Source organism: Moschus berezovskii, chromosome 15, assembly GCF_049115385.1.
Source record: "Moschus berezovskii isolate FMDL1 chromosome 15, NW_MosBer_1.0, whole genome shotgun sequence".
NCBI lineage: Eukaryota > Metazoa > Chordata > Mammalia > Artiodactyla > Moschidae > Moschus > Moschus berezovskii.
Window position 1 is genome coordinate 68,773,762 of NC_142474.1, and position 20,429 is coordinate 68,794,190.

At 44.2% G+C, this 20,429-nt stretch overlaps 1 protein-coding gene across 4 annotated transcripts in view; it reads right to left on the bottom strand.

Annotated features, from left to right (window-relative positions):
- Positions 1-677: 677 nt before the first annotated feature.
- The window catches only part of PROSER2 (proline and serine rich 2), a 43,451-nt gene continuing 23,699 nt past the window's right edge, over positions 678-20,429 (bottom strand). For 3 of the 4 annotated variants that reach the window (XM_055427561.2, XM_055427568.2, XM_088844187.1), the window contains 2 exons: positions 5,228-5,480; positions 678-3,603 (listed from right to left, as the gene is read on the bottom strand). In XM_055427561.2, coding sequence (XP_055283536.2) covers positions 2,633-3,603; positions 5,228-5,480 — 1,224 coding nt within the window. In that variant the 3' untranslated portion in view covers positions 678-2,632. Of the gene's footprint in view, positions 3,604-5,227; positions 5,481-8,440; positions 8,655-20,429 lie in introns of all 4 variants that reach the window. The other variant, XM_088844188.1, reaches the window with a different exon arrangement.

Here is a 20,429-nt window from a genome sequence, read left to right on the forward strand (position 1 = left end):
ATTTGTGAAGATAAGCCATGCACACTAACCAATAGAGCTGGAGGAGGTGGAGGACGCTGGACTCTTACCCTGGAAGCTGCAGGGTATTACCCTTTGCAGATGACTCTGGTTTGCCAGTTTCAACATACTTGCCTAAAAGCAGAGAATCCCCCCTTCCCCCACTCCCTGCTTTTAAGTATCAACTTAAAGAGTTTCATCTTTATCTTAATACTTAAAATCAGTAAAAAAAAAAAAGTTTCATCTTTATCTTAATGGGGACTAAAATGGGGGTTGATTTACAAGCATCACTTGAAAAAAAAACTGAGCACTTAGGATTCATATTTCCTTTTTGTTACAAGTTTGCTTTGAAATATGGTCCTTAAAATTCCCTTGAAGATGATCCTTTAAGGATGTCCTATCACAGAGTTATGGGAAAAAACAAATGCCCCTCAGAAAACGAATTGTTTTTGTTAAGGTGATACATACAAATACAGGTCAGTTCATTAGTGGCTAAAAATTGAGCCTTGTACAAAATATACGGCTTTAATTGCTAGGCTTTTGGGCATGAAGTGGCCAGAGTAAGTCAGTATAATTATGAATAAGTGGGTTGAAAACATTATGAATAAACAGAAGGAAAGAATATAACCATTTAAAAGAAAATACCTGAGAATAAGGGTAAAATGCAAAAACAAAGTTGCTTATACTTAAGAGACATCTCTAAATTTATTTTTCAAAAATATCATTATGAGAACAAATATACTAACATATAGTCAAGTTTTAATCACAATGAAGTCATAGGACAAGAAAAAAAGAATCCTCAAATATAAGAGATTTAAACAATGTAAGCCATTTAAAAATACTGTGTAACATGGCATCTCGCTTTATAAAAAGGAAATAACAGCCCCCAAGAATCCTTTAAACAAATCCAACATAAACAGAAGCAAAATAAAAACTGTTTTTAAAAACCTGTAAAATCAAAGCACCTATTTAAATTAAGACCATCAAGAATCTATAAGATTATTTTGGGAGGACAAGAGCTAGGCGAGTCACTAAATACTATCATTCTAAGGAAAACATTACAATCATTTTATGTAACTTACAAGGCACATTGATACTATGAAAAACACCCTTCACAGCACATTTAGAAGTTAGAGTTTAAATAATACTCAACAGAAAAGAAACAGATTCTGTGACAGTGGCTGAGAGATACAACAAAAGTGTGTGACTTTCAAGTGTGGGCCTTCCTGGTCTATTTTTAGAGGTTTAGACTCCAGCCTGAAATAGTTTTGATAATAAAGCTGGTGGTTACAGCTCAGCACGGGAGACACTGTATGGGAGAAAACCAGTTTCATGCTGTGTAACCTAGTTTGCTGCTTCTTCCCTTTTAAATTAATCCTGAGATCTTGTCCATGGAACATGGGGGCTGATAAGACTCTGTTTCCTTCTGTTTACCAGCCACCTTGGAACATGCAAAACTAAAATTAGTTGATAAAATTTGGTTAAAATTAGGTGATACAAGATATCTTTAAAAGTGTACTTCATACACACAAAAAAAGTATATTTCACTAAAAAAAAAAACTTTCAGTAAAAAAATGAACTCTCATGCTTAGTAGGAAGCTTATTTGGATTATTACTTTAATTGGGAACAGAACACATTGTTGAAGAAAAAGCACTTTGGTTCACTGAAATGTTATGGAGATGTGTCCTTAAAAGACTTCTTGATTAGGAAGTAACAATTTCTGTGGCATCATCTCAACACTGAGATGGTTTGTGTATCAAAAGAATAGGAAGTGATTGAATCCTGCAGTTATGCAACAGGGTTTTAAGAAGTTAATATATATGTAATAATGTGTGTGCATACCACCTATATCTGCATATATGTTCCTATAAACATATATTATGTACATATATATACATAGTACATGATCATACACATATCTCCCAGTAACAAAGACTCTCGTTCGATAAGACTTTCTTAAAATTACCCCATTTTTCAAACTGAACCCTTACATTCCATTCCCACAACTCAACATTACAGCAAATCATACTCTAAAGGCTTTAATTTTCAATTAAAAAAAAAAAACCTGGGCAAACCAAATTTTATCAAGAAACAAAGGCATATCTCAGGCTAACATATTGTCTTTCACCTTTAAAAAACTAACAAAAGACCAAAACAGTACTTTAAGACACTATGAAAATTGAACAAGCACTTCTTTATTTTCTTGAAAAAGAGGGGAGGTTCCCTTTCTTAGGGAAACGAAGATGAGATCTACACTGGCTTTCCTCTCATGCATTCGGGGATTAAAGGTTAGATCAGAGACTCAGAAAATCAGACCCAAATCCCCTTCCTCCTAGATCCAAAAAACATATGGCATTTACAAATCATAGAAACCTGAAGGTTTTCAAGGTTATTCTCTGAGCTCTTGGAAAAGAGAAGACAAGATGCGGTGCGGGCGTTCTCACATGGAAGGATGTCCCAGCTCGGATGCAGAATGGAGGAGGCAGCTCGTCTACTGACTCCCAGGCTCTCATCTCTAGTCGTCAACCGGGTTCGCAGCCTGGGCTTGGCCGCTGCGCTGCTCACATGTGCACATCCGTTCTTGGCTCTGCGCACCAGACCACCCTGCTTTCCCCGGCGCCCGCTCAAGCTCCATCATAAGTTCTCCTTCAGGAGGCCGAGCTTCCGCAGGGCCTCCCGGCGGGCCTCCTCCGTGGAGCCCCGGCCCGAGAACTGGACAGTGATACCTTGCGGTCTGAACCCCACAGCCCTGGGGAGCGAGCCCGACCGCTTCCTGGCCGCCTGGCCGCAGTCCGGCTGCTGGGGTGCAAGTCTGCTGGGGAGGGCCGGATCCGGACGGAAGGTCACGGTCTTCCCGGTGGAGACGAAGGGCCCGGCCTGGCTCTTGAGCACGTCGTGGATGCTCTGGAAGCCGTTGGCCAGCGGCAGGGGCTGTTCTGTCTGCACGCCTCTGGACTGGTGGGCGCCGCGGGCCCCTTCTCGCGTGGGGACAGCCTCCTGGGCCGGGCCTGGCTGGCTCTGCTCGGGAGGGACGCTTCTCTGCTCGGTGGGCTCGCCCCTCTGGGCCCGGTCCTCCGTCTCCCCCACGGAGAGGAAAGAGACACCGTTGATGTTGGCCAGGACCTGGGCTTTGCGCTCCTGCACGTTGACTGCGGCCTTGGAGATGGTCTTATTGAAATCCTTCCCTGCGCTGTTGGTCACGCTGATGTTGCTCGGGAAGCGGTGGATCTTAGGCGCCGATTGGGCCGCGTGTCGGTGCCACGGTGAGTGGTCTCCGTGTCGAGGGGCCAGAGAAGCCAGCGTCCTCCACTCTGCAGGCCTGCCCTCTTTGGACGGAGATGTGGGCGAAAGCCCTTCGTTCCCTGCCAGCTTCTCAGACATCTGGGCGATGACGAGCGGAGTGGGGACCGAGCGGGGCAGTTTAGGGTGCTCTGCGAGGGGAGCGGGGGGCTCTCTCCTGGGGTGGGCTGGAGCTGCTGCAGGTGAGGCAGGTGGGGAAGATAGCAGGGCCTCAGGCCCTGGGGGCTCTGAATGGGGAGACTTCTCTGCATCCTCTTTCTTGCGTTCAAGGTCAGGGGCGTCTTCCTTTCCAAAAGGGCCAGCCCCTGAAAAGTAGTGAGAATCCTCATAAGCTACGGCCATATGTAGAAATAAATGCATCACCTTTCCTTTCCACTGACTTTGCAAAGGTCCCAAGGGATGTAATACCAATTATAACAGTACCTCCTGTACTAAACTCCTTCTACAGCCCCTGAACTAGAGACAGAGAAGGTAGTATGATTTTCAGAATCACGGGATGAAAGAAGTACAAGCCAGAAGCAGTCAGTACCTGGGACTCAGAGGAGCCATCATCCTGAGACATGTACCAGGAGGAAACAACACCTTACCTTATAGGGGATTTTTACAAAGGGAAAGGATGCAGGGTAGTTTGTGGTACCCACCAACCCCTCCCTCAGATCCTCTAGGTAAAGGATAGTTGGATGTGTCCCTGCCCTCCAGAAACAGAAATGTTTCCTGACACCCTCTGATAAAGGTTAAGCCAGCCTGTGAACCTTTACGATTAATATAGTCTAACATACCTAATCATAGATCACCTAACACTTTTCTGTACTTATACTCATGTCTGCTGCAAAATTGGGAGCCATGTATTTATCTTTGTGTCCTCAGAATGTCCACAATGCCTGCCACTGAATGGGTACTTAAAATTGTGATGAAAACATCATGTTAGAGAATTGATGGGCAAATGGCTTACATTCAAAAAGTGTTTTCCTTAGCACAGTTATACGATCTGACATGTTTTAAAGATCAGCTGGTTCAAATTTATTTCAGGAATTATTCTTCAGAGAAGTGTGATAAAAATGGGAAATTCACATTTAAGTCTCGTCTTTGAAAACTGAGCCCCAAAGTTGGAACATAAAACCAATAGTATGTGAAATTCTGTGTCATACACAACCTTGCTTACAAAAAATAAAGGTGGGAGGGATATATTTCTAGAGGCATGTGACAAGTGGCAATATTTGCAGACAGCAGGGTAAAGATATTTCCCCTCCTATTTTTTCCCTCATCTTTTTTTCAGTCCTTAACCCCCTGCCCACATTTCCAATATTATTTCCAACCAGGAAAAAAAAAAACTAGAAGAAAGTTTTCTCCCTGCCCATACCCCTCAGTTTCTGTCACAGGACTCAAGGGACAAAAAGCATAGCTCTCCTCTAATGCCACCCTGAGTCAAGCAAAATTGACAAAATAGATACTGAGCTAAACTTTTGTTCTGATCGATTTTGTTTTCCTGAACCAGCTGACTTTTCAAATACTCCTACCTTGGAATAGGGGTATAATCCTACACCAGAGTGGAGATTAAGCCTCAAGGGCTAAAGTCTTTTTGCACGTTTTCTTTGTCGAATGGAATTGTTACCTGAAGCCATTTCCAGTTCCCCTTCTTTCTTTTATCCACACATGCAATCTGCTTGTTCAACCCATTGGTCTCATTCTTTATTCTCACCCTGTTGGAATTTCCCTTCCTGTTTTGTCATCCTAATATGCCATGAAAACACCTATTTGGTTGGTCAATCAAACTACAGAGAGGATGCTTCCACCCTACAAAAAATCTGATCAGCCCCACAAGCTTCACAAGCTTCCGTACAGGCTAGAAACACAGAGACCATGGGAAGAAGGAGGGCCTCTGTGTCTGGCACCACACGGTGAGCCACATCAGGGTGCTCCTGTCCTCACCTGCGATCTCCTTCACCTCCCCAAGGCTCTCAGGCTCCCCGGCTCCAGGGCCCAGCTGCACCAAGTCCACGACATCCTCTGGCTCGGAGGGAGCGGAAGTGCTCTCTTCCAGAGACCTCGGAGAGTGTCCCTGGGTGTCACCGTCACACAGGACCTGCTCCTCAAAGTCATCTTCCAGGGAACCAATTGTCTCTTCAAAAAACAGGAGGACATCCTTTTCCTCGTGTGTCAGGTACTTCAGGCTCTCATCATCCTGTACGAAAGGTTCGGGCGTGAGGAGTGAGATAAAGCCAACAATGGCTTCACAGAAGGGAAAACCCACAGCAACACAGGGATCAATACAGAGCCCAGGTGGAAATCATGGACCCTCCAATTTCCCACCTGGAAAGTGTACCACCCAGGTAACCGCACTGGCTCACCTCTGCCTGTGTGTCCATCACCATTAGACCTACATGAAAAACGAGGTTGTCCAAAAGCTGTGGCAAATTATGGATCTTAGACAGTTTTGTTCCTCGTGAGTCAATGACAAGAAGGCAATTCTTCAGTACCTCCAGAAGAGGCCTTTTCAACTCACTGCTAACAGATACACTTGGTTTCCCCATAGTAACAGTGGGGGGGGGGATCTCCGGTTAAAGATGGTGGAGTGAACTTACATATTTATCTCATTTTCCTCCAGAAACCTTACTAAAACAAAAATGGGCTTTATTTTTATTTTAAAGACAAGTCACAAAGACAACTATAATAGGAAAAGAGGTGACAGCAATATTTGGGAAGGTAGACAGCAGAGAGAAAGGTGGGAGCTGACGCAAAAGACCTGAGAAAGGTGAATTTTTAGTCAGCAGCTGGGGGCAGGGGCAGAAACCAACTTCCCGTGGTCTGGGACTCAGACTTCACAGGGGTGAGCACAGTGTGGGGGTGCTGGGAGGTTCTGGAAGTCTGGCTAAGATGACGGTGAAAAGAGCAGAACCAGACGAGAGGCTCTTTCAGAAGCAACTAGGTCACCCAGGCAGAAAACTAGATGTTTATTCTTAAAGAAGGTAAAAGAGGGATCAGAAGGGGTGGGGGCATCAAGCTGAGTTTACGGTGAAGAACCATACTGATAAAGGGGAGTCAGGGAATCAAACTGACCCTCTCTGGACAGAGGATCAGAAGGACCTTCTCTGGGGAACTGAATGGTCCAAGTGCCAAGAGGCTCTGAAAGATCACTCTACCAGTGAAGTCACAGTCAACCACCCCAGCACAGAATATTTATAATCAGTTTCATATCTCACTCTTAAGCATGTGCATATAGCTAATGATCACCAAGCAGGCAAGAAAAACCTTTAACGAGAAAGACACATCAAAACAAGAAGGAAAAAAAGGCAACTTACAAGAAATAAACCATGCCGAATACTGAAAATTCAAGAAGATCATGAACATTCTCAGAGAGATCAGAGGAGAGATTGAATCCATAAACTAGAATCTGATGCTACTTTAAAAAACTAGAAGAGAAGAACTCTTAGATATTAAAATGACAGGGGGGAAAAAAACCTAGAAATAAACTAGAGTAACTAGAAAAGCGAAACAAAAAAGTAAAAAAAAAAAAAAAAAAATTTTTTTAAAGCAGAAAATTAGAGAATATGTGTGAGAGGGCCAACAACTGAATAAGAATTCCAGAAACAGGAATCAGGAAAAACAGAGGGGAGGAAATGATCAAAGTAAACAGGCAAGATAATTCAAGGAAATGCCCTTAAACAGAAGGATGCAAGTTTCCAGATCAAAGGTTTGTGAGTACGACCTGATAAACAAGAATACACCAAGTCCTACACCAAGGCCCATCCCTTGAAGTTTCAGCCACGGGAGATCAGTTATAAAGTTATAATTAAAATGGTGTACAAAGAAAGAAGTAGACAAATGAACAGAAAAGAGAACCTGGAAACAGCCTGACCCATGCACCTGATTTACAACCAAGGAACCTGCAGTGGGAAAACACTGATCTTTTCAAGCAGTTGTGCTGGAAATAGTGAATCGTGACCTCACACCATACACAAAAGTTCATTCTGATGAATTGTAATGGGCCTTCAACCTGTTTTAACAGACCCTCCAGGTAATACTGATGCACTAACATTTGATATGCATTGATCTGGTTTATTTTCTCTCAATATCTTGTAGTTTCCAGTACACAGATTTTACACAGTTTTTGTTATCTCTCTTCTTAGGTATTTGATGTTTTGTGATGCTATTAGAAATGGCATCACTTAAAATATTTTTATTTATTTGGCTGCACTGGGTCTTAGTTGCAGCATGTGGGATCTACCTCCCTGACCAGGGATCGAACCTGGGTCCCCTGCATTGGGAGCAGGAATCTTAGCCACTGGACCACTGGATCACTCAGATATGGCATCACTTTTTAATGTCTTCTAATTGTTGCTGGCCTGTAGAAATACAAGATATACTGACCTTGAAATAAGTAAATTTAACAAATTTGCTGCACAATACTAACGGTTTATCTGTAGGTTCTTTCAGTATTCTGCATATACAACGGTGGCTGTAAATGAAAGACTTTTATTTCCTCCTTTCCATTCTTCATGCCTTTCATTTTTTTCATTTTGCCTTATTGTACCACCAGACTCCTCCAGTTAGCTGAACAGTAGTGGCATTTTTGTCTTTTGTCCAATATTGGGAGAACGTTTTCCATATTTCACCGTTAAGCATAGTGTTTGTTGTAGGTTTTTTTAAAAAATGATATTCATCAGATTAAGAAAGCTCTCTTCCATTCCTAGTTTGCTAAGTGTGTTTGTCTTTAAAATAATGAATGGGTTTTGAACTCTGTCAAAGGGTTTTTCTTCCTTTGTTGCAGTGGTTCTCAGCTAGGAGTGATTTTACCCTGCATGGGGCACTGGCAATGTCCAGAGACAATTTTGGTGTCACAGTTTTCTCCTTAATTCTGTTAATGCACTGAAGTACAATGACTGATTTTCAACTATTAAACCAACCTTGCATTCTTGGAATAAGTCCAACCTGGTTGTGAGTCTATCCTTTTTATACATCACTGAATGCGATTTGCTAATATTTTGTTTAGAATTTTTGCATATATATTAACAAGAGAGATTATAATTTTCATTGTCATCGGGTTTTGTATGTATTTCCTTTTTCAACTTTAAACTTAGAAAACAGTGTGCTCTAAGATTTTAGGTCACAGAATATGTTTTTTAAAAAGATTTATTTATTTACTTGGCTGCACTGGGTTTTAGTCGTGGCGCTCGGGATCTTCAGTGCAGCATGTGGGATCTTTAGTTGCATCATGTGAACTCTCAGTTGCGGCATGTGGGATCCGGTTTCCTGAGCAGGGATCAAACCTGGGCAGCCTGCATTGGGAGTGTGGAGTCTTAGCCACTGGACCACCAAGGAAGTCCCTTTGCTCCACTTCTTTTGAGGCTGAGTGGGGCTGGGGAAGGAACAGACTGATTTTAAGAGCAATTTTTTTTCCAGTTGAAATTGTAACAGTTTCATATTAACTAGATCTCTCTAAGTTTGTCAGCTTACATACCTAACAGTTGTGTAGCCCCTAAAAACTTGTTTTTCTTCTAATAAGAGGGTCAGTCTGAAGCGCATTAGGAGAGTAGCAGGATACTACAGGGGAAAATGGGCACAATGCATTGCTTATTTAATACTTTTTATTGAGCACTGAACCAAAGAAGAGAGGAGCAGATTTTAAAAGAACCAGCATAATATCTAGAAGTCTTCTGTGTCTACAGAACTGATGGGTTCACACTTTATTCTGAGAACTCTAGGATCTGGCCCTACCTAGCTTTTAAATGTCACTCCTACTTCTTTCCCCTTTCTATTCTATAGCAGGGCTGATATACTTTTTTCTATAAAGGGCCAGATAATAAACATTTTGGACTTTGCAGTCTTAATGGTGGCAACTATTCCACTCTGTCAGTGTGGTGTGAAAGCTACATGAGATATGTAAATGAATGAGCTTAGCTTTGTTACAATAAAACTTTATTTACAAAAACAGGCTGGGGGGCCAGATTTAGTCCGCAGGCTGGGGTTTGCTAATTCTTGCCCTATAATCCAATCAAATCACTTGCTATTTCCTACACCTGTTTCTGTGTCAGCAATGCCCATGTCTACACAGCCACATCTACCTGTCCTTCCTGATCCAATTTAAATGTCACCACACCTCCAGCCGACTCCCATAGCATCCACTGAATCATGCATTCAAATATTTGAGCATCTAGTAAGAACTGGGCAATGTAAATACAAGGGTGTAAGTGATGTTCTTGCTGTCTGGTTTGGTCCCTCTAATGAGGGCTTCAGACAGGAAAATAAGCACTTGCTTTAGTGGGTGGGAAAGACTATGACAAGGTGACTGTGGGGCTGGAGAAACAGGACGGGCATCAGTTCACACTTCTGGGACGAGGAGTCTGATATGGAAAAATTCTGGAGAAGAAACGATTGTCACTAATGTTGAAGAACTGGGTGAAAATTAAACGAAAAGAATCCAGGGATATGTATTTTGGAGAGATCCTGTTGGCCATAGTGTGGAAAACAGGAAAGAGTTAGGACAACTGAATACAGAAACAATTTAGACAAAAGTTAAAAGTCACCTAAAGAAGAGCCGTGGTGATGGGAGAAGGAGAGAGAAGGAGATGGAGCTGAGGGATGTTTAACAGGAAGAATCAACGCTTTGTGTACAATTCTATTTTTTACTGTAGTTGTTCATCACCCATGCATTTCCCCTTTGCTAGACTTTACAGGAAAGACCCACATCTGAGGTACCCGTGAACTCTGCACAGAGCTGTCGCATGTCCAGGAGGCAGGCACTGGAACCACGTGTCAGCTGCTTCCTCACCATGTAGGTCTGTCCTGGTGCTTTGGCCGCCAGACACACAGCTTTCATAACAAATGCAGCAATGCTACTCAATCTGTGAATTTTTTAGATTTAGTGCATGTTGGTGGGATCATCTAGAGGGTCATAATGTATGGCACAGAGCTTCCTATCTCCTCTTTCCTGTCTGCCTCAGTCTTGCTGGATTATCATGCATCCATCATTCAGCACATGCCACCCCACCATGCTCCTCCCAGAGTCACTATAGGACATTTTTCATTTTTCTTCTCTCCATGCAAAGCCAACAAATTGCCAACATCTTTTGGATCATAGAAAAAGCAAGAGAATTCCAGATAAACTTCTGCTTCATTGACTACACTAAAGCCTTTGACTGTGTTCAGTTCAGTTCAGTTCAGTCGCTCAGTCGTGTCCGACTCTCCGCGACCCCATAAATCACAGCACGCCAGGCCTCCCTGTCCATCACCAACTCCCGGAGTTCACTCAAATTCATGTCCACAGAGTCGGTGATGCCATCCAGCCATCTCATTCTCAGTCGTCCCCTTCTTCTCCCGCCCCCAACCTTTCCCAGCATCAGAGTCTTTTCCAGTGAGTCAACTCGTCGCATGAGGTGGCCAAAGTATTGCAGTTTCAGCTTCAGCATCAGTCCCTCCAATGAACACCCAGGATTGATCTCCCTTAGAATGGACTGGTTGGATCTCCTTGTGTTACAAGGGACTCTCAAGAGTCTTCTCCAGCACCACAGTTCAAAAGCATCGATTCTTCGGCGATCAGCTTTCTTCACAGTCCAACTCTCACATCCATACATGACCACGGGAAAAACCATAGCCTGACTAGATGGACCTTTGTTGGAAAGTAATGTCTCTACTTTTTAATATACTATCAAGGTTGGTCATAACTTTCCTTCCAAGGAGTAAGCGTCTTTTAATTTCTGTGTAGATCACAACAAACTGTGGAAAATTCTTAAAGAGATGGGAATACCAGACCACCTTACCTGACTCCTGAGAAACCTGTATGCAGGTCAAGAAGCAACAGTTAGAACATGGAACAATGGACTAGTTCAAAATTGGGAAAGGAGTACGTCAAGGCTCCTTATTTAACTTACATGCAGAGTACATCATGCTAAATGTTGGGCTGGATGAAGCACAAACTGGAGTCAAGATTGCCGGGAGAAATATCAATAACCTCATATACGCAGATGACACCACCCTTATGGAAGAAAGTGAGAAAGAACTAAAGGACCTCTTGATGAAAGTGAAAGAGGAGAGTGAAAAGTTGGCTTAAAACTCAACATTCAAAAAATGAGGATCATGGCATCCGGTCTCATCACTTCATGGCAAATAGATGGGGAAACAATGGAAACAGTGACAGCCTTAATTTGGGGGGCTCCAAAATCACTGCAGATGGTGACTGCAGCCATGAAATTAAAAGACGCTTGCTCCTTGGAAGAAAAGTTATGACAAACCTAGACAGCATATTAAAAAGCAGAGATATTACTTTGCCGACAAAGGTCCATCTAGTCAAAGCTATGGTTTTTCCAGCAGTCATGTATGGATGTGAGAGTTGGACCGTAAAGAAGGCAGAGCACTGAAGAATCGATGCTTTTGAACTGTGGTGTTAGAGAAGACTCTTGAGAGTCCTGTGGGTTGCAAGGAGATCAAATCAGTCAATCCTAAAGGAAATCAGTCCTGAATATTCATTGGAAGGACTGATATTGAAGCTCCAATACTTTGGCCACCTGATGTGAAGAGCCGACTCATTGGAAAAGACCCTGATGCTGGGAAAGATCGAAGGCAAGGAGGAGAAGGGATGACAGAGGATGAGGTAGTTGGATGGCAGACTCAATGGACATGAGTTTGAGAAAGCTCCTAGAGGTGGTGAGGAACAGGGAAGCCTGATGTGCTGCAGTCCATAGGGTTGCAAAGAGCTGGACATGACTGAGCGACTGAACATGCAAAGCAGTTCAGCTCAGTGATTCAACAACAACAGAAAATGCTGCAAGTCTAAAAGGATTAGGGTTTTTAGCATGACAAGGGCTTCCCTGGTGACTTTTTACCAGTTGGTAAAGAATCTGCCTGCAATGCAGGAGACCCAGGTTCAATCCCTGGGTTGGGAAAATCCCCCGGAGAAGGAAATGGCAACCTACTCCAGTATTCTTGCCTGGAGAATCCCATAGACAGAGGAGCCTGGTGGGCTATAGTCCATGGGGTTGCAAAGAATCTGACACGGCTGAATCAGAATGACTTTCACTTTTAGCATGACAAACGTCCCTCTAGTCAATAATTACAACCACCACCGATGTTGTTAGGGTGACATGAAAACGGTAACAACCAAGAGCAAAGATAAATGTTAAGCCCAACTTCTCATGGAATCAAATGTCTTGGGAGATAAACTATTGCTCTCTATGCTCTTCCTCCTACTTTGACTTTCCCAACTCCATGTTTTTATTCCCTGGACTTTGAGATAATCTAGTTTGGGAGGTACCATGATTTCTGTTTGGTTGGACAGACAGTAGAATTAAATAGGCAGCTGGGATGGAAGAAACCATCAGCTTAAGACACATGCCCATTTCACACATTAAGTGAGGAGCAGATGTGAGAATGGGGACTTCCGTGATGGTCCAGTGGTTAAGACTCTAGGCTGCCATTGCGTGGGGCCTGGGTTCAATCCCTAGTCAAGAAAACTAGATCCCACTTGCTGTGCAGCGCAGCCAAAGATTTAAAAAAAAAGAATAAGGATGGGTTATATAAATCTGGCACGTCTAATACAACCTCAGAGCAAAGAGTCCCAACATCAGATTCCATTTGGAGAGTAAGCTTAGGAAGGGAAGCTCCCATTCAACCATTTGATGTTATGCAACAAACTGTGGGACTCAGGGGCTGAGAGAAGCAACCCAGAGAGCATGCAACCATCCAGCTCCCTCCCGGAAGGTGTGAAAACTGGCTACAGAGGCAATGCTGTGACTTCCTAAGTCACTCAAGTATTTCATAGAGTGGCCAAGGCCAGAACTAGTCCTCTGCTTGCTCTCTGTTCTCTCTAGCTATTTCCCTTTCTAATCACATACTAATCCAAGACCTGTGCTTGGATGCCTGCTGTTCTTGTACGTCTGATCCTGAAGTTCCTCAAGCTGATGTTACTGTAAAACACGAGACATAAATCATTTTTAATGGGGCAGGTCGGCAGTCGGAGCCCACGGTCCTGGCAGACTCAGGTTCTTGCATCCGCCGCTATCCAGCCTCTCTCGCTGGAGTTAGTGTGGAGGACAGGCTGGGTGACTTGTTCCTGATCAGCCTGGCCTTGAGCCTTGACCAAGGGCCAAACGCGCCGTGGACTCAGTCTGTTGACTAATCCCCAAACAGGCCGCTGCCCTCCACATGACCCTGCACTCTACGTGTGCCCGGGAGAGTCAAGGAAGCAGAAAGAGAGGGAAACCCCAGTGCTGAGGGCCAGGGGTTCAGGGCCAGGAAAGGGGCAGGTGGCAGGTGGCCGAGAAAGCTCCCGTCTGTGTCTCTGTCCCCGGGAGATGCTGCTGCTGCCTCTCTCAGGCAGGGATGTTAAAGAGGAAGACCTGGGCCTTGGGGAAGCCTGACAGGGAAGGCGGCAAGCACAGGCACATCTATGGAGCCAGGAAATGGATGGGAGGCTGGCCAGGGCTGGGGGCAGCTGGAGAGCCGGGCAGTGACTGCTAGTGGGCTCTGGGTTTGTTTTGGCTGATGAAGATGTTCTAAATTTGGCCATGATGATGGCTGCACATCTCTGTGAATCTACTAAAAACCACTGAATGGCGTACTGTATTGGGTGAGCCATGGGGTCTGTGAATTATATGTCAATACAGCTGTCATAATATGTTTAAGAAAAAGAATGCAAGGCAGTGACCCAGGGGCCCCATGAGAGGAGCGAAGAGAGCTGGCATCCTGGTGCGGTGGCCCCTACTTGACCACTGGTGCTACTGGACAGGAGACATGCTAACTCAGTCCCTGGAAAACTAAGCGGAGAGGGAATGAGGATAAATCACAGCAGCTTTCTTGGAAAGGGTGAATGGGAGAGAATGTACATTTGTCCCTATCATTTGGAAGGTGGTAGGCTGACAGACGAAGAAGACAATGGCAAGCCACTCCAGTACTCTTGCCTAGAAAATCCCATGGATGGAGGAGCCTGGTAGGCTGCAGTCCATGGGGTCGCTACAAGTCAGACATGACTGAACGACTTCACTTTCACACATTGGAGAAGGAAATGGCAACCCACTCCAGTGTTCTTGCCTGGAGAATCCCAGGGATGGGGGAGCCTGGTGGGCTGCAGTCTATGGGGTCGCACAGAGTCAGACACGACTGAAGTGACTTAGCAGCAGCAGCAGCAGGCTGACAGAATTGTGTTTTTTTTAAACTCCCCTTCTATCAATGGAGTTTTTATTTTTAAAATGTTTTCCCTCATAATATTCATTTCCTTTTTTAAAAATTGGAGTATAGTTGCTTTACAATGTTGTGTTGGTTTTCGTACAACAGTGTGAATCAGCCATATGTATCCATATATCCCTTCCCTCTTGAGCCTCCTGCTGCTGCTGCTGCTAAGTCGCTTCAGTCGTGTCCTACCCACCCCCATCAATGAAGTTTTTAAAGTGCATATTTGTGTTGTGGAGTAAAGGGAAGTTCTTTATGGCTACAAGTCTCCAGATGCTAAAAGAAACACTAAGAGAACTGTCTAGAAAACCACCCTCACCTGTGCGACCCCTCCCACCACACTGCCTGCGGGTGGGGTCTACAAGCCTCCCAGAGAAACACTGCTTTGCTTCAAGAACTTGGGAGTATAGACATTTCTACCCTAATCTGTGTACTGTGACGGTGAAGAAATAATTTCTAATGAATTCAAACCAGAAAATTCAAAACGCCAAATCTACTACTGTAACTGTAACACACAAGGCCAAGTCTTCTAGGAGGAGGAGGACAGAGTCCCGGTGTCTGTGAGGTCTACCCTCTCCAGCAAAGATGACAGCATGAGCGTCCCTCTGGTCCTGGTAGGGCTCCGAGAGGAACATACTCCCAGCCGGATGACAAACTCTTCCAGAGAATCCGACCAGTAGTGATAACAGTCAGCATTCCTAGACATCCTTATGGGAATTCTGGGGTGGGACAGGAGATATGTTTGTAGGGAAATGGCAGAGAGGATAAAACCTTTATATCGTTGAACAAAAAGTCAACACTCATACTAAACTAGCAGTCGAAGTGTTAGTCGCTCAGTCGTGTCCCACTCTTTGAGACCCCATGGACTGTAGCCCCCCCAGGCTCCTCTGTCCATGGTATTTTCCAGGCAGGAATACTGGAGTGGGTTGCCATTTCCTCCTCCAAGAGATCTTCTGGACCCAGGGATTAAACCTGGGTCTTCGGCATTTCAGGCAGATTCTTTACCGTCTGAGTCACCAGGGAAGCTCCCAAAACCCCACTTTAAAAAAATCCTGAATTAATTCAGTTTTGAGGCTTCCTTTCTACCTTCAACTTCTTTTATTTTTTTATCTTTTGGCCACACTGCACAGCATATGGGATCTTAGTTCCGCAACCAGGGATCCATCCTGCACCCTCTGTGTTAGAAGGGTGGAGTCTTAACCACTAGACCATCTGGGAAATCCTGGGGCTTTTTTTCTTTTGTTTTGCTTTTCTTTTAAACAAAGAAATTGGGTTTAATGGCAGATTAAGACAATGGTGATAACTCCCTGTGAGGGAAGGGGAAAAAAATGAACCAGCAGAAATCATCTGTATCTTAAACCAAAAAGAAAGGGCAGGGGTAGAAATTATGAATGTTGTTGTTCAGTTGCTAAGTCCTGTCTGACTCTTTGTGACCCCATGGACTACAGCATTCCAGGCTTCCCTGACCTTCACTCTCTCCCAGGGTTTGCTCAAACTCATGTCCATTGAGTTGGTGACGCTATCCAACCATCTTATCCTCTCTTGCCCCTTATCCTCCTGCCCTCAATGTTTCCCAGCATCAGGGTCTTTTCCATTGAGTTGGCTCTTCGCATCAGGTGGCCAAAGTATTGGAGCTTCAGCATTAGTCCTCCCAATGAATATTCAGGATTTATTTCCTTTAGGATTGACTGGTTTGATCTCCTTGCTGTCCAAGGGTCTCAAGAGTCTTCTCCAGCACCACAATTACAAAATATTATGATGGCTAAAAAAATTTATTGAGATGAACCCAGATCTCTTAACCCCTACTCTCCTGGGTTAGGCCACCTTGGGTGTTTGTTTTGGCAGAATCTGAGTCGATGCTCACATTTTCTTTCTACAGACACCAAAATGATTCCCCTGACACCTAAGTAAGGCTTTACTAATTAAAAAACCCAAGTTGACCCGGAGGGAGGATATGGGGAGGTGGAAGGGGGGTTCAAGAAGGGGAACACATACACACCCGGGGCGGATTCATGTCAATGTATGGCAAAACCAACCAATATAATATTGTAAAGTAATTAGCCTCCAATAAAAAAAAAAAAAAAACCCAAGTTAATGAGAGCCCCCACCCCCGACACACCAACTAGGAGCTGAAACTCAACACAGGGGCAGCAAGAAGAGAATAGGAATCAGTCTCTTCTGTGAATGCCACGCTTACTTTGGCAACCTCATAAGAAAGCCCATAAGTACATGTGGCCTTTCCCACGGTTTCATCACAGGGGTTTAATTATGGTGATTTTTAACTAGTCCCCATTGTAATTTTTCACTATGGTTAACGTAAACCTGTACTTCTGGCCGGAAAGAGACACAAACAAGCCAGGGGGAGATGAGATATGTGTGCAGTTTTGATTACAGATAGAAACAGTCATGGCTTTGAGGGCTGCCTTGAACTTCTCTGAACTGGCAATGTTATAAAGCGGTCCTGACCGATACGGGAACGCCTTAAGTGCATGGCGTCACGTGTGAGACCCCACATAAGCTTGTCACACGTCCCAGAGCTCCACGCAGCTGTCAAGTCACCACACCGTGAGGTCCCGAAAAGATTAAAGTTGAGTTTTACTCCATCACCTATCTGATCTGGTGTGTAGCAGGCATTTACTACATGTTTGCTGAATTGACCTCTCATCAAAGCTATTTAGTTTTGTCTTAAAATAGCCGTCCTGTCCAGGAAGCTTTGGGTTCAATCTGGGGAAGGAGCCAGAGCTGAAAGGACAGTGGGGTTGCTACTGACCAGTCTCTTCTCCTTTCCACGCCTCCGTTCTGTGTCTTCTCCTTGAAACTGTCTGGCGACCAGCGTGTCAGATTCTTAGTATCCTGTTTAGACCTCAGCAGAGCCAGTGTGGAGACAGCCTCACCTCCACTTGTTTTAGCTTCTTCTTCCACAACTGAAGGGTGAGGCCAAACGACCTCAGAGGTTTTGGAGAGGGAAGGGGTGGTCAGGAGCTGACAACTGCTATCTGATCACAGCTTCATTCTGTGACTTGAGGGCCACAGGATTTGTCCGCTGAGGGACCAGGGAGGGTTTCAAGACAGCTTAAAGGAAAAGGAACGCGAAGTCGCTCAGTCATGTCCGACTCTCTGCGATCCCATGGACTGTAGCCTACCAGGCTCCTCTGTCCATGGGATTTTCCAGGCAAGGGTACTGGAGTGGGTTGCCATTTCCTTCTCCAGGGGATCTTCCCGACCCAGGGATCAAACCCAGGTCTCCCACATTGCAGGCAGACGCTTTACTGTCTTATCCACTAGGGAAGCAGCTTACTGATTATCAAAACTTAAAAAATGTAGCAATGAATTTAGGTCATCATTTTTGCCCAAGATAGAGGTAAAAATGAATAGGAAGTATGCTTGGGGACTTGGGATGTTTCCAATCCACTCTCAAAGTGGCACACAAATTATGAAATTCCTTAATTCCTACAGGTCCTGCTCTTTCCAGCTAGCCAAATCATATTCTTTCCTGGAGGATGCTCCAGGGTGCCCTCAGGGCAGAACAGACTTCAGACTGTGTTCAGTTGAAGAACCTAGCGATCCTGGCATGGGGCAGCACTGGTCCCTGGCAGTGAACCCCAGAGGTTTGATGAGATGCGTGAGTGTCTGAGATACTCTCCTTAAGAGGTTAAGAATATAGGTCACCTACACCCAAAGCTTCCTTTGTCACCCTGAAGAGCTGCCCTTTATGAATGTCTCCAAATCCTTCCTGAACCTTTTGTTTTGAATCCCATCACCTCTCAAGGTTGTAAGTTCCAGAACCACAACAACTTTGTATTGTACTGAAGCTGTCCTTACATTTCACAGGAAAAAGATCCTCTTAGTCAAGTGTACAAAGATTTGGTCAACTTGTTCTAGTTCTAGCTGTACATTCTGCTAGAAGATGTTCAGAGGAAGACTTCTTCACAAAGAAAACAATATTTGGACACAACCACAACTAGCCACTTGAAGGGCTGACTTCTTGGCTTGGCTGGGTCTTCGTTGCCGCACACAGGCTTTCTCTAGTTGTGGTGAGTGGGGCTGCTCTCTAGTTGTGATGCTTGCCCTTCTCACTGTGGTGGCTTCTCTTGATGCAGAGCACAAGCTCTAGAGCATTTGGGCTTCAGCAGGTGCGGCTCCCGGGCTCCAGAGCACAGACTCAGTAGTTGTGGCCCACGGGCTTAGTTGCCCTGTGGCATGTGGAATCTTCTTAGACCAGGGAATCAAACCCGCGTCCCCTGCACTGGCAGGCAGATTCTTTACCACTGGACCACCAGGGAAGTTCAACACAACTAACCTCTTGAGTGATAAAGAGTTCATATACTTCACCTTCCTAGAATAGCCTAGGTCATAACGGCAGCCATGTGGATAGCCACAACAATCCTACCTAAGCAGCTCTTTCAATTTTTAACTTGTACTGGCTCAGGAGAAAGGTTTCTAAAGAACAAAGATCTGTTCTCTTCCAGGCAACGAGAGTTTAAAAGCTTTATGATACTCTCCTTTAACATTAGGCATTAATGTTTATCTTCTTAAAATAACCTTTGCTTAAAGGAAATACCCACTTCTATAAATTGGAATCAGACTGTCTTCTAAAAGTTATTTATTTAGCCTCCTTGGGTCTTAGTTGCGGCACGTAGGATCTAGTTCCCTGACCAGTGATTGAACCTGGGCCCCCTGCATTGGGAGTGCAGAGTCTGAGCTTCAGGGAAGTACTAGAACTTGACTATCTTTTACTTAAAGAGTCTTACAAGGGGTGCATTTAATCCCATACAATCTGGAGGCCTAGAAACACTATTGCTGATGAATCTTTTATGAGGTCAGAGAATCAAGAACAGGGAGTGTAGAAACTACTACGGTTGATTCTCATTCTAAAGAGACAAATCGTAAAAAGACTAAGTATTTACAGTAAAAACATATAAGTAAGCAAGTAAGTGTTAGTCGCTTAGTCGTGCCCAACTCTTTGCGACCCCATGGACTGTAGCCCACCAGGTTCCTCTGTCCATGAGATTTTCCAGACAAAGATAATGAAGTGGGTTGCCATTTCCTTCTCCAGGGGATCTTCCCAACCCAGGGATCGAACCTGGGTCTTCTGCACTGCAGGCAGAGTCTTTACCGACTGAGCTACAAGGGAAACCCTAAAAACATAGATCCTCCCCAAATTTAGACTCTGAGAAAGCAGAGTGTAAGGGTAACAAATTTTTTAAAAACGTAGAGATTCTGTAGTGGTGTAGACAGTTCATTCATTCAGGGGAACCTGGCTGTGTTTTGTAAATACAGTGTTTTGTAAAAACAGTGTTTTGTAAAAGTCAAATGTTCCACAGGCATTTAGAAAACTCTAGGGGCCATTTAAAATCAAATGCCAGATTTTCTCAGTGTGTCAGTTCTATCTAAGCAAGACACACAACTGTAAAATGAAGAGATGACAACTAAAGTTGGCCCAATGATTTTTCCATGAAGCAAAATGCTTGAAGCTTAAAAAGAGTCCACTGGTCTAGGTGGAAAGTACTGGAATGGGATGAGAACACATCCTCCATCGGACAGTAAGAAGCAGGTAGGTGAGTGGGGTATGACCGAATCAAGCGAACATAATATAAGAATATAATTGAATGACGTGCTTCATAAAAGTATAGATTCCATAATGCCGTTTCCACGACTCTTCTCTATTACACAAAAGGATGAACACACAGATGAGTCAAATATGTCACAGTGTTACTGTAAGATTTTACTGGATAGAAAAGAATAGAGGGCAGGCATTCTTTCATTTAAATTCAAGGTGATGCCCCACAATAAGATGGGTAGAATTACAAAATGGGTGAGATATTGAGTGGGAGGAGCGAGAGTCTCCTTTTACCATCTCCTCTTCACTGGTCAAAGAAAGGCGTTCAGAAGGCTACTGATAAGAGATGGATAGAAGAGAGAGCACAGGCCCAAATAAGATGAAGAGGCAAAAAGAAGTGGTGTAGTCTCC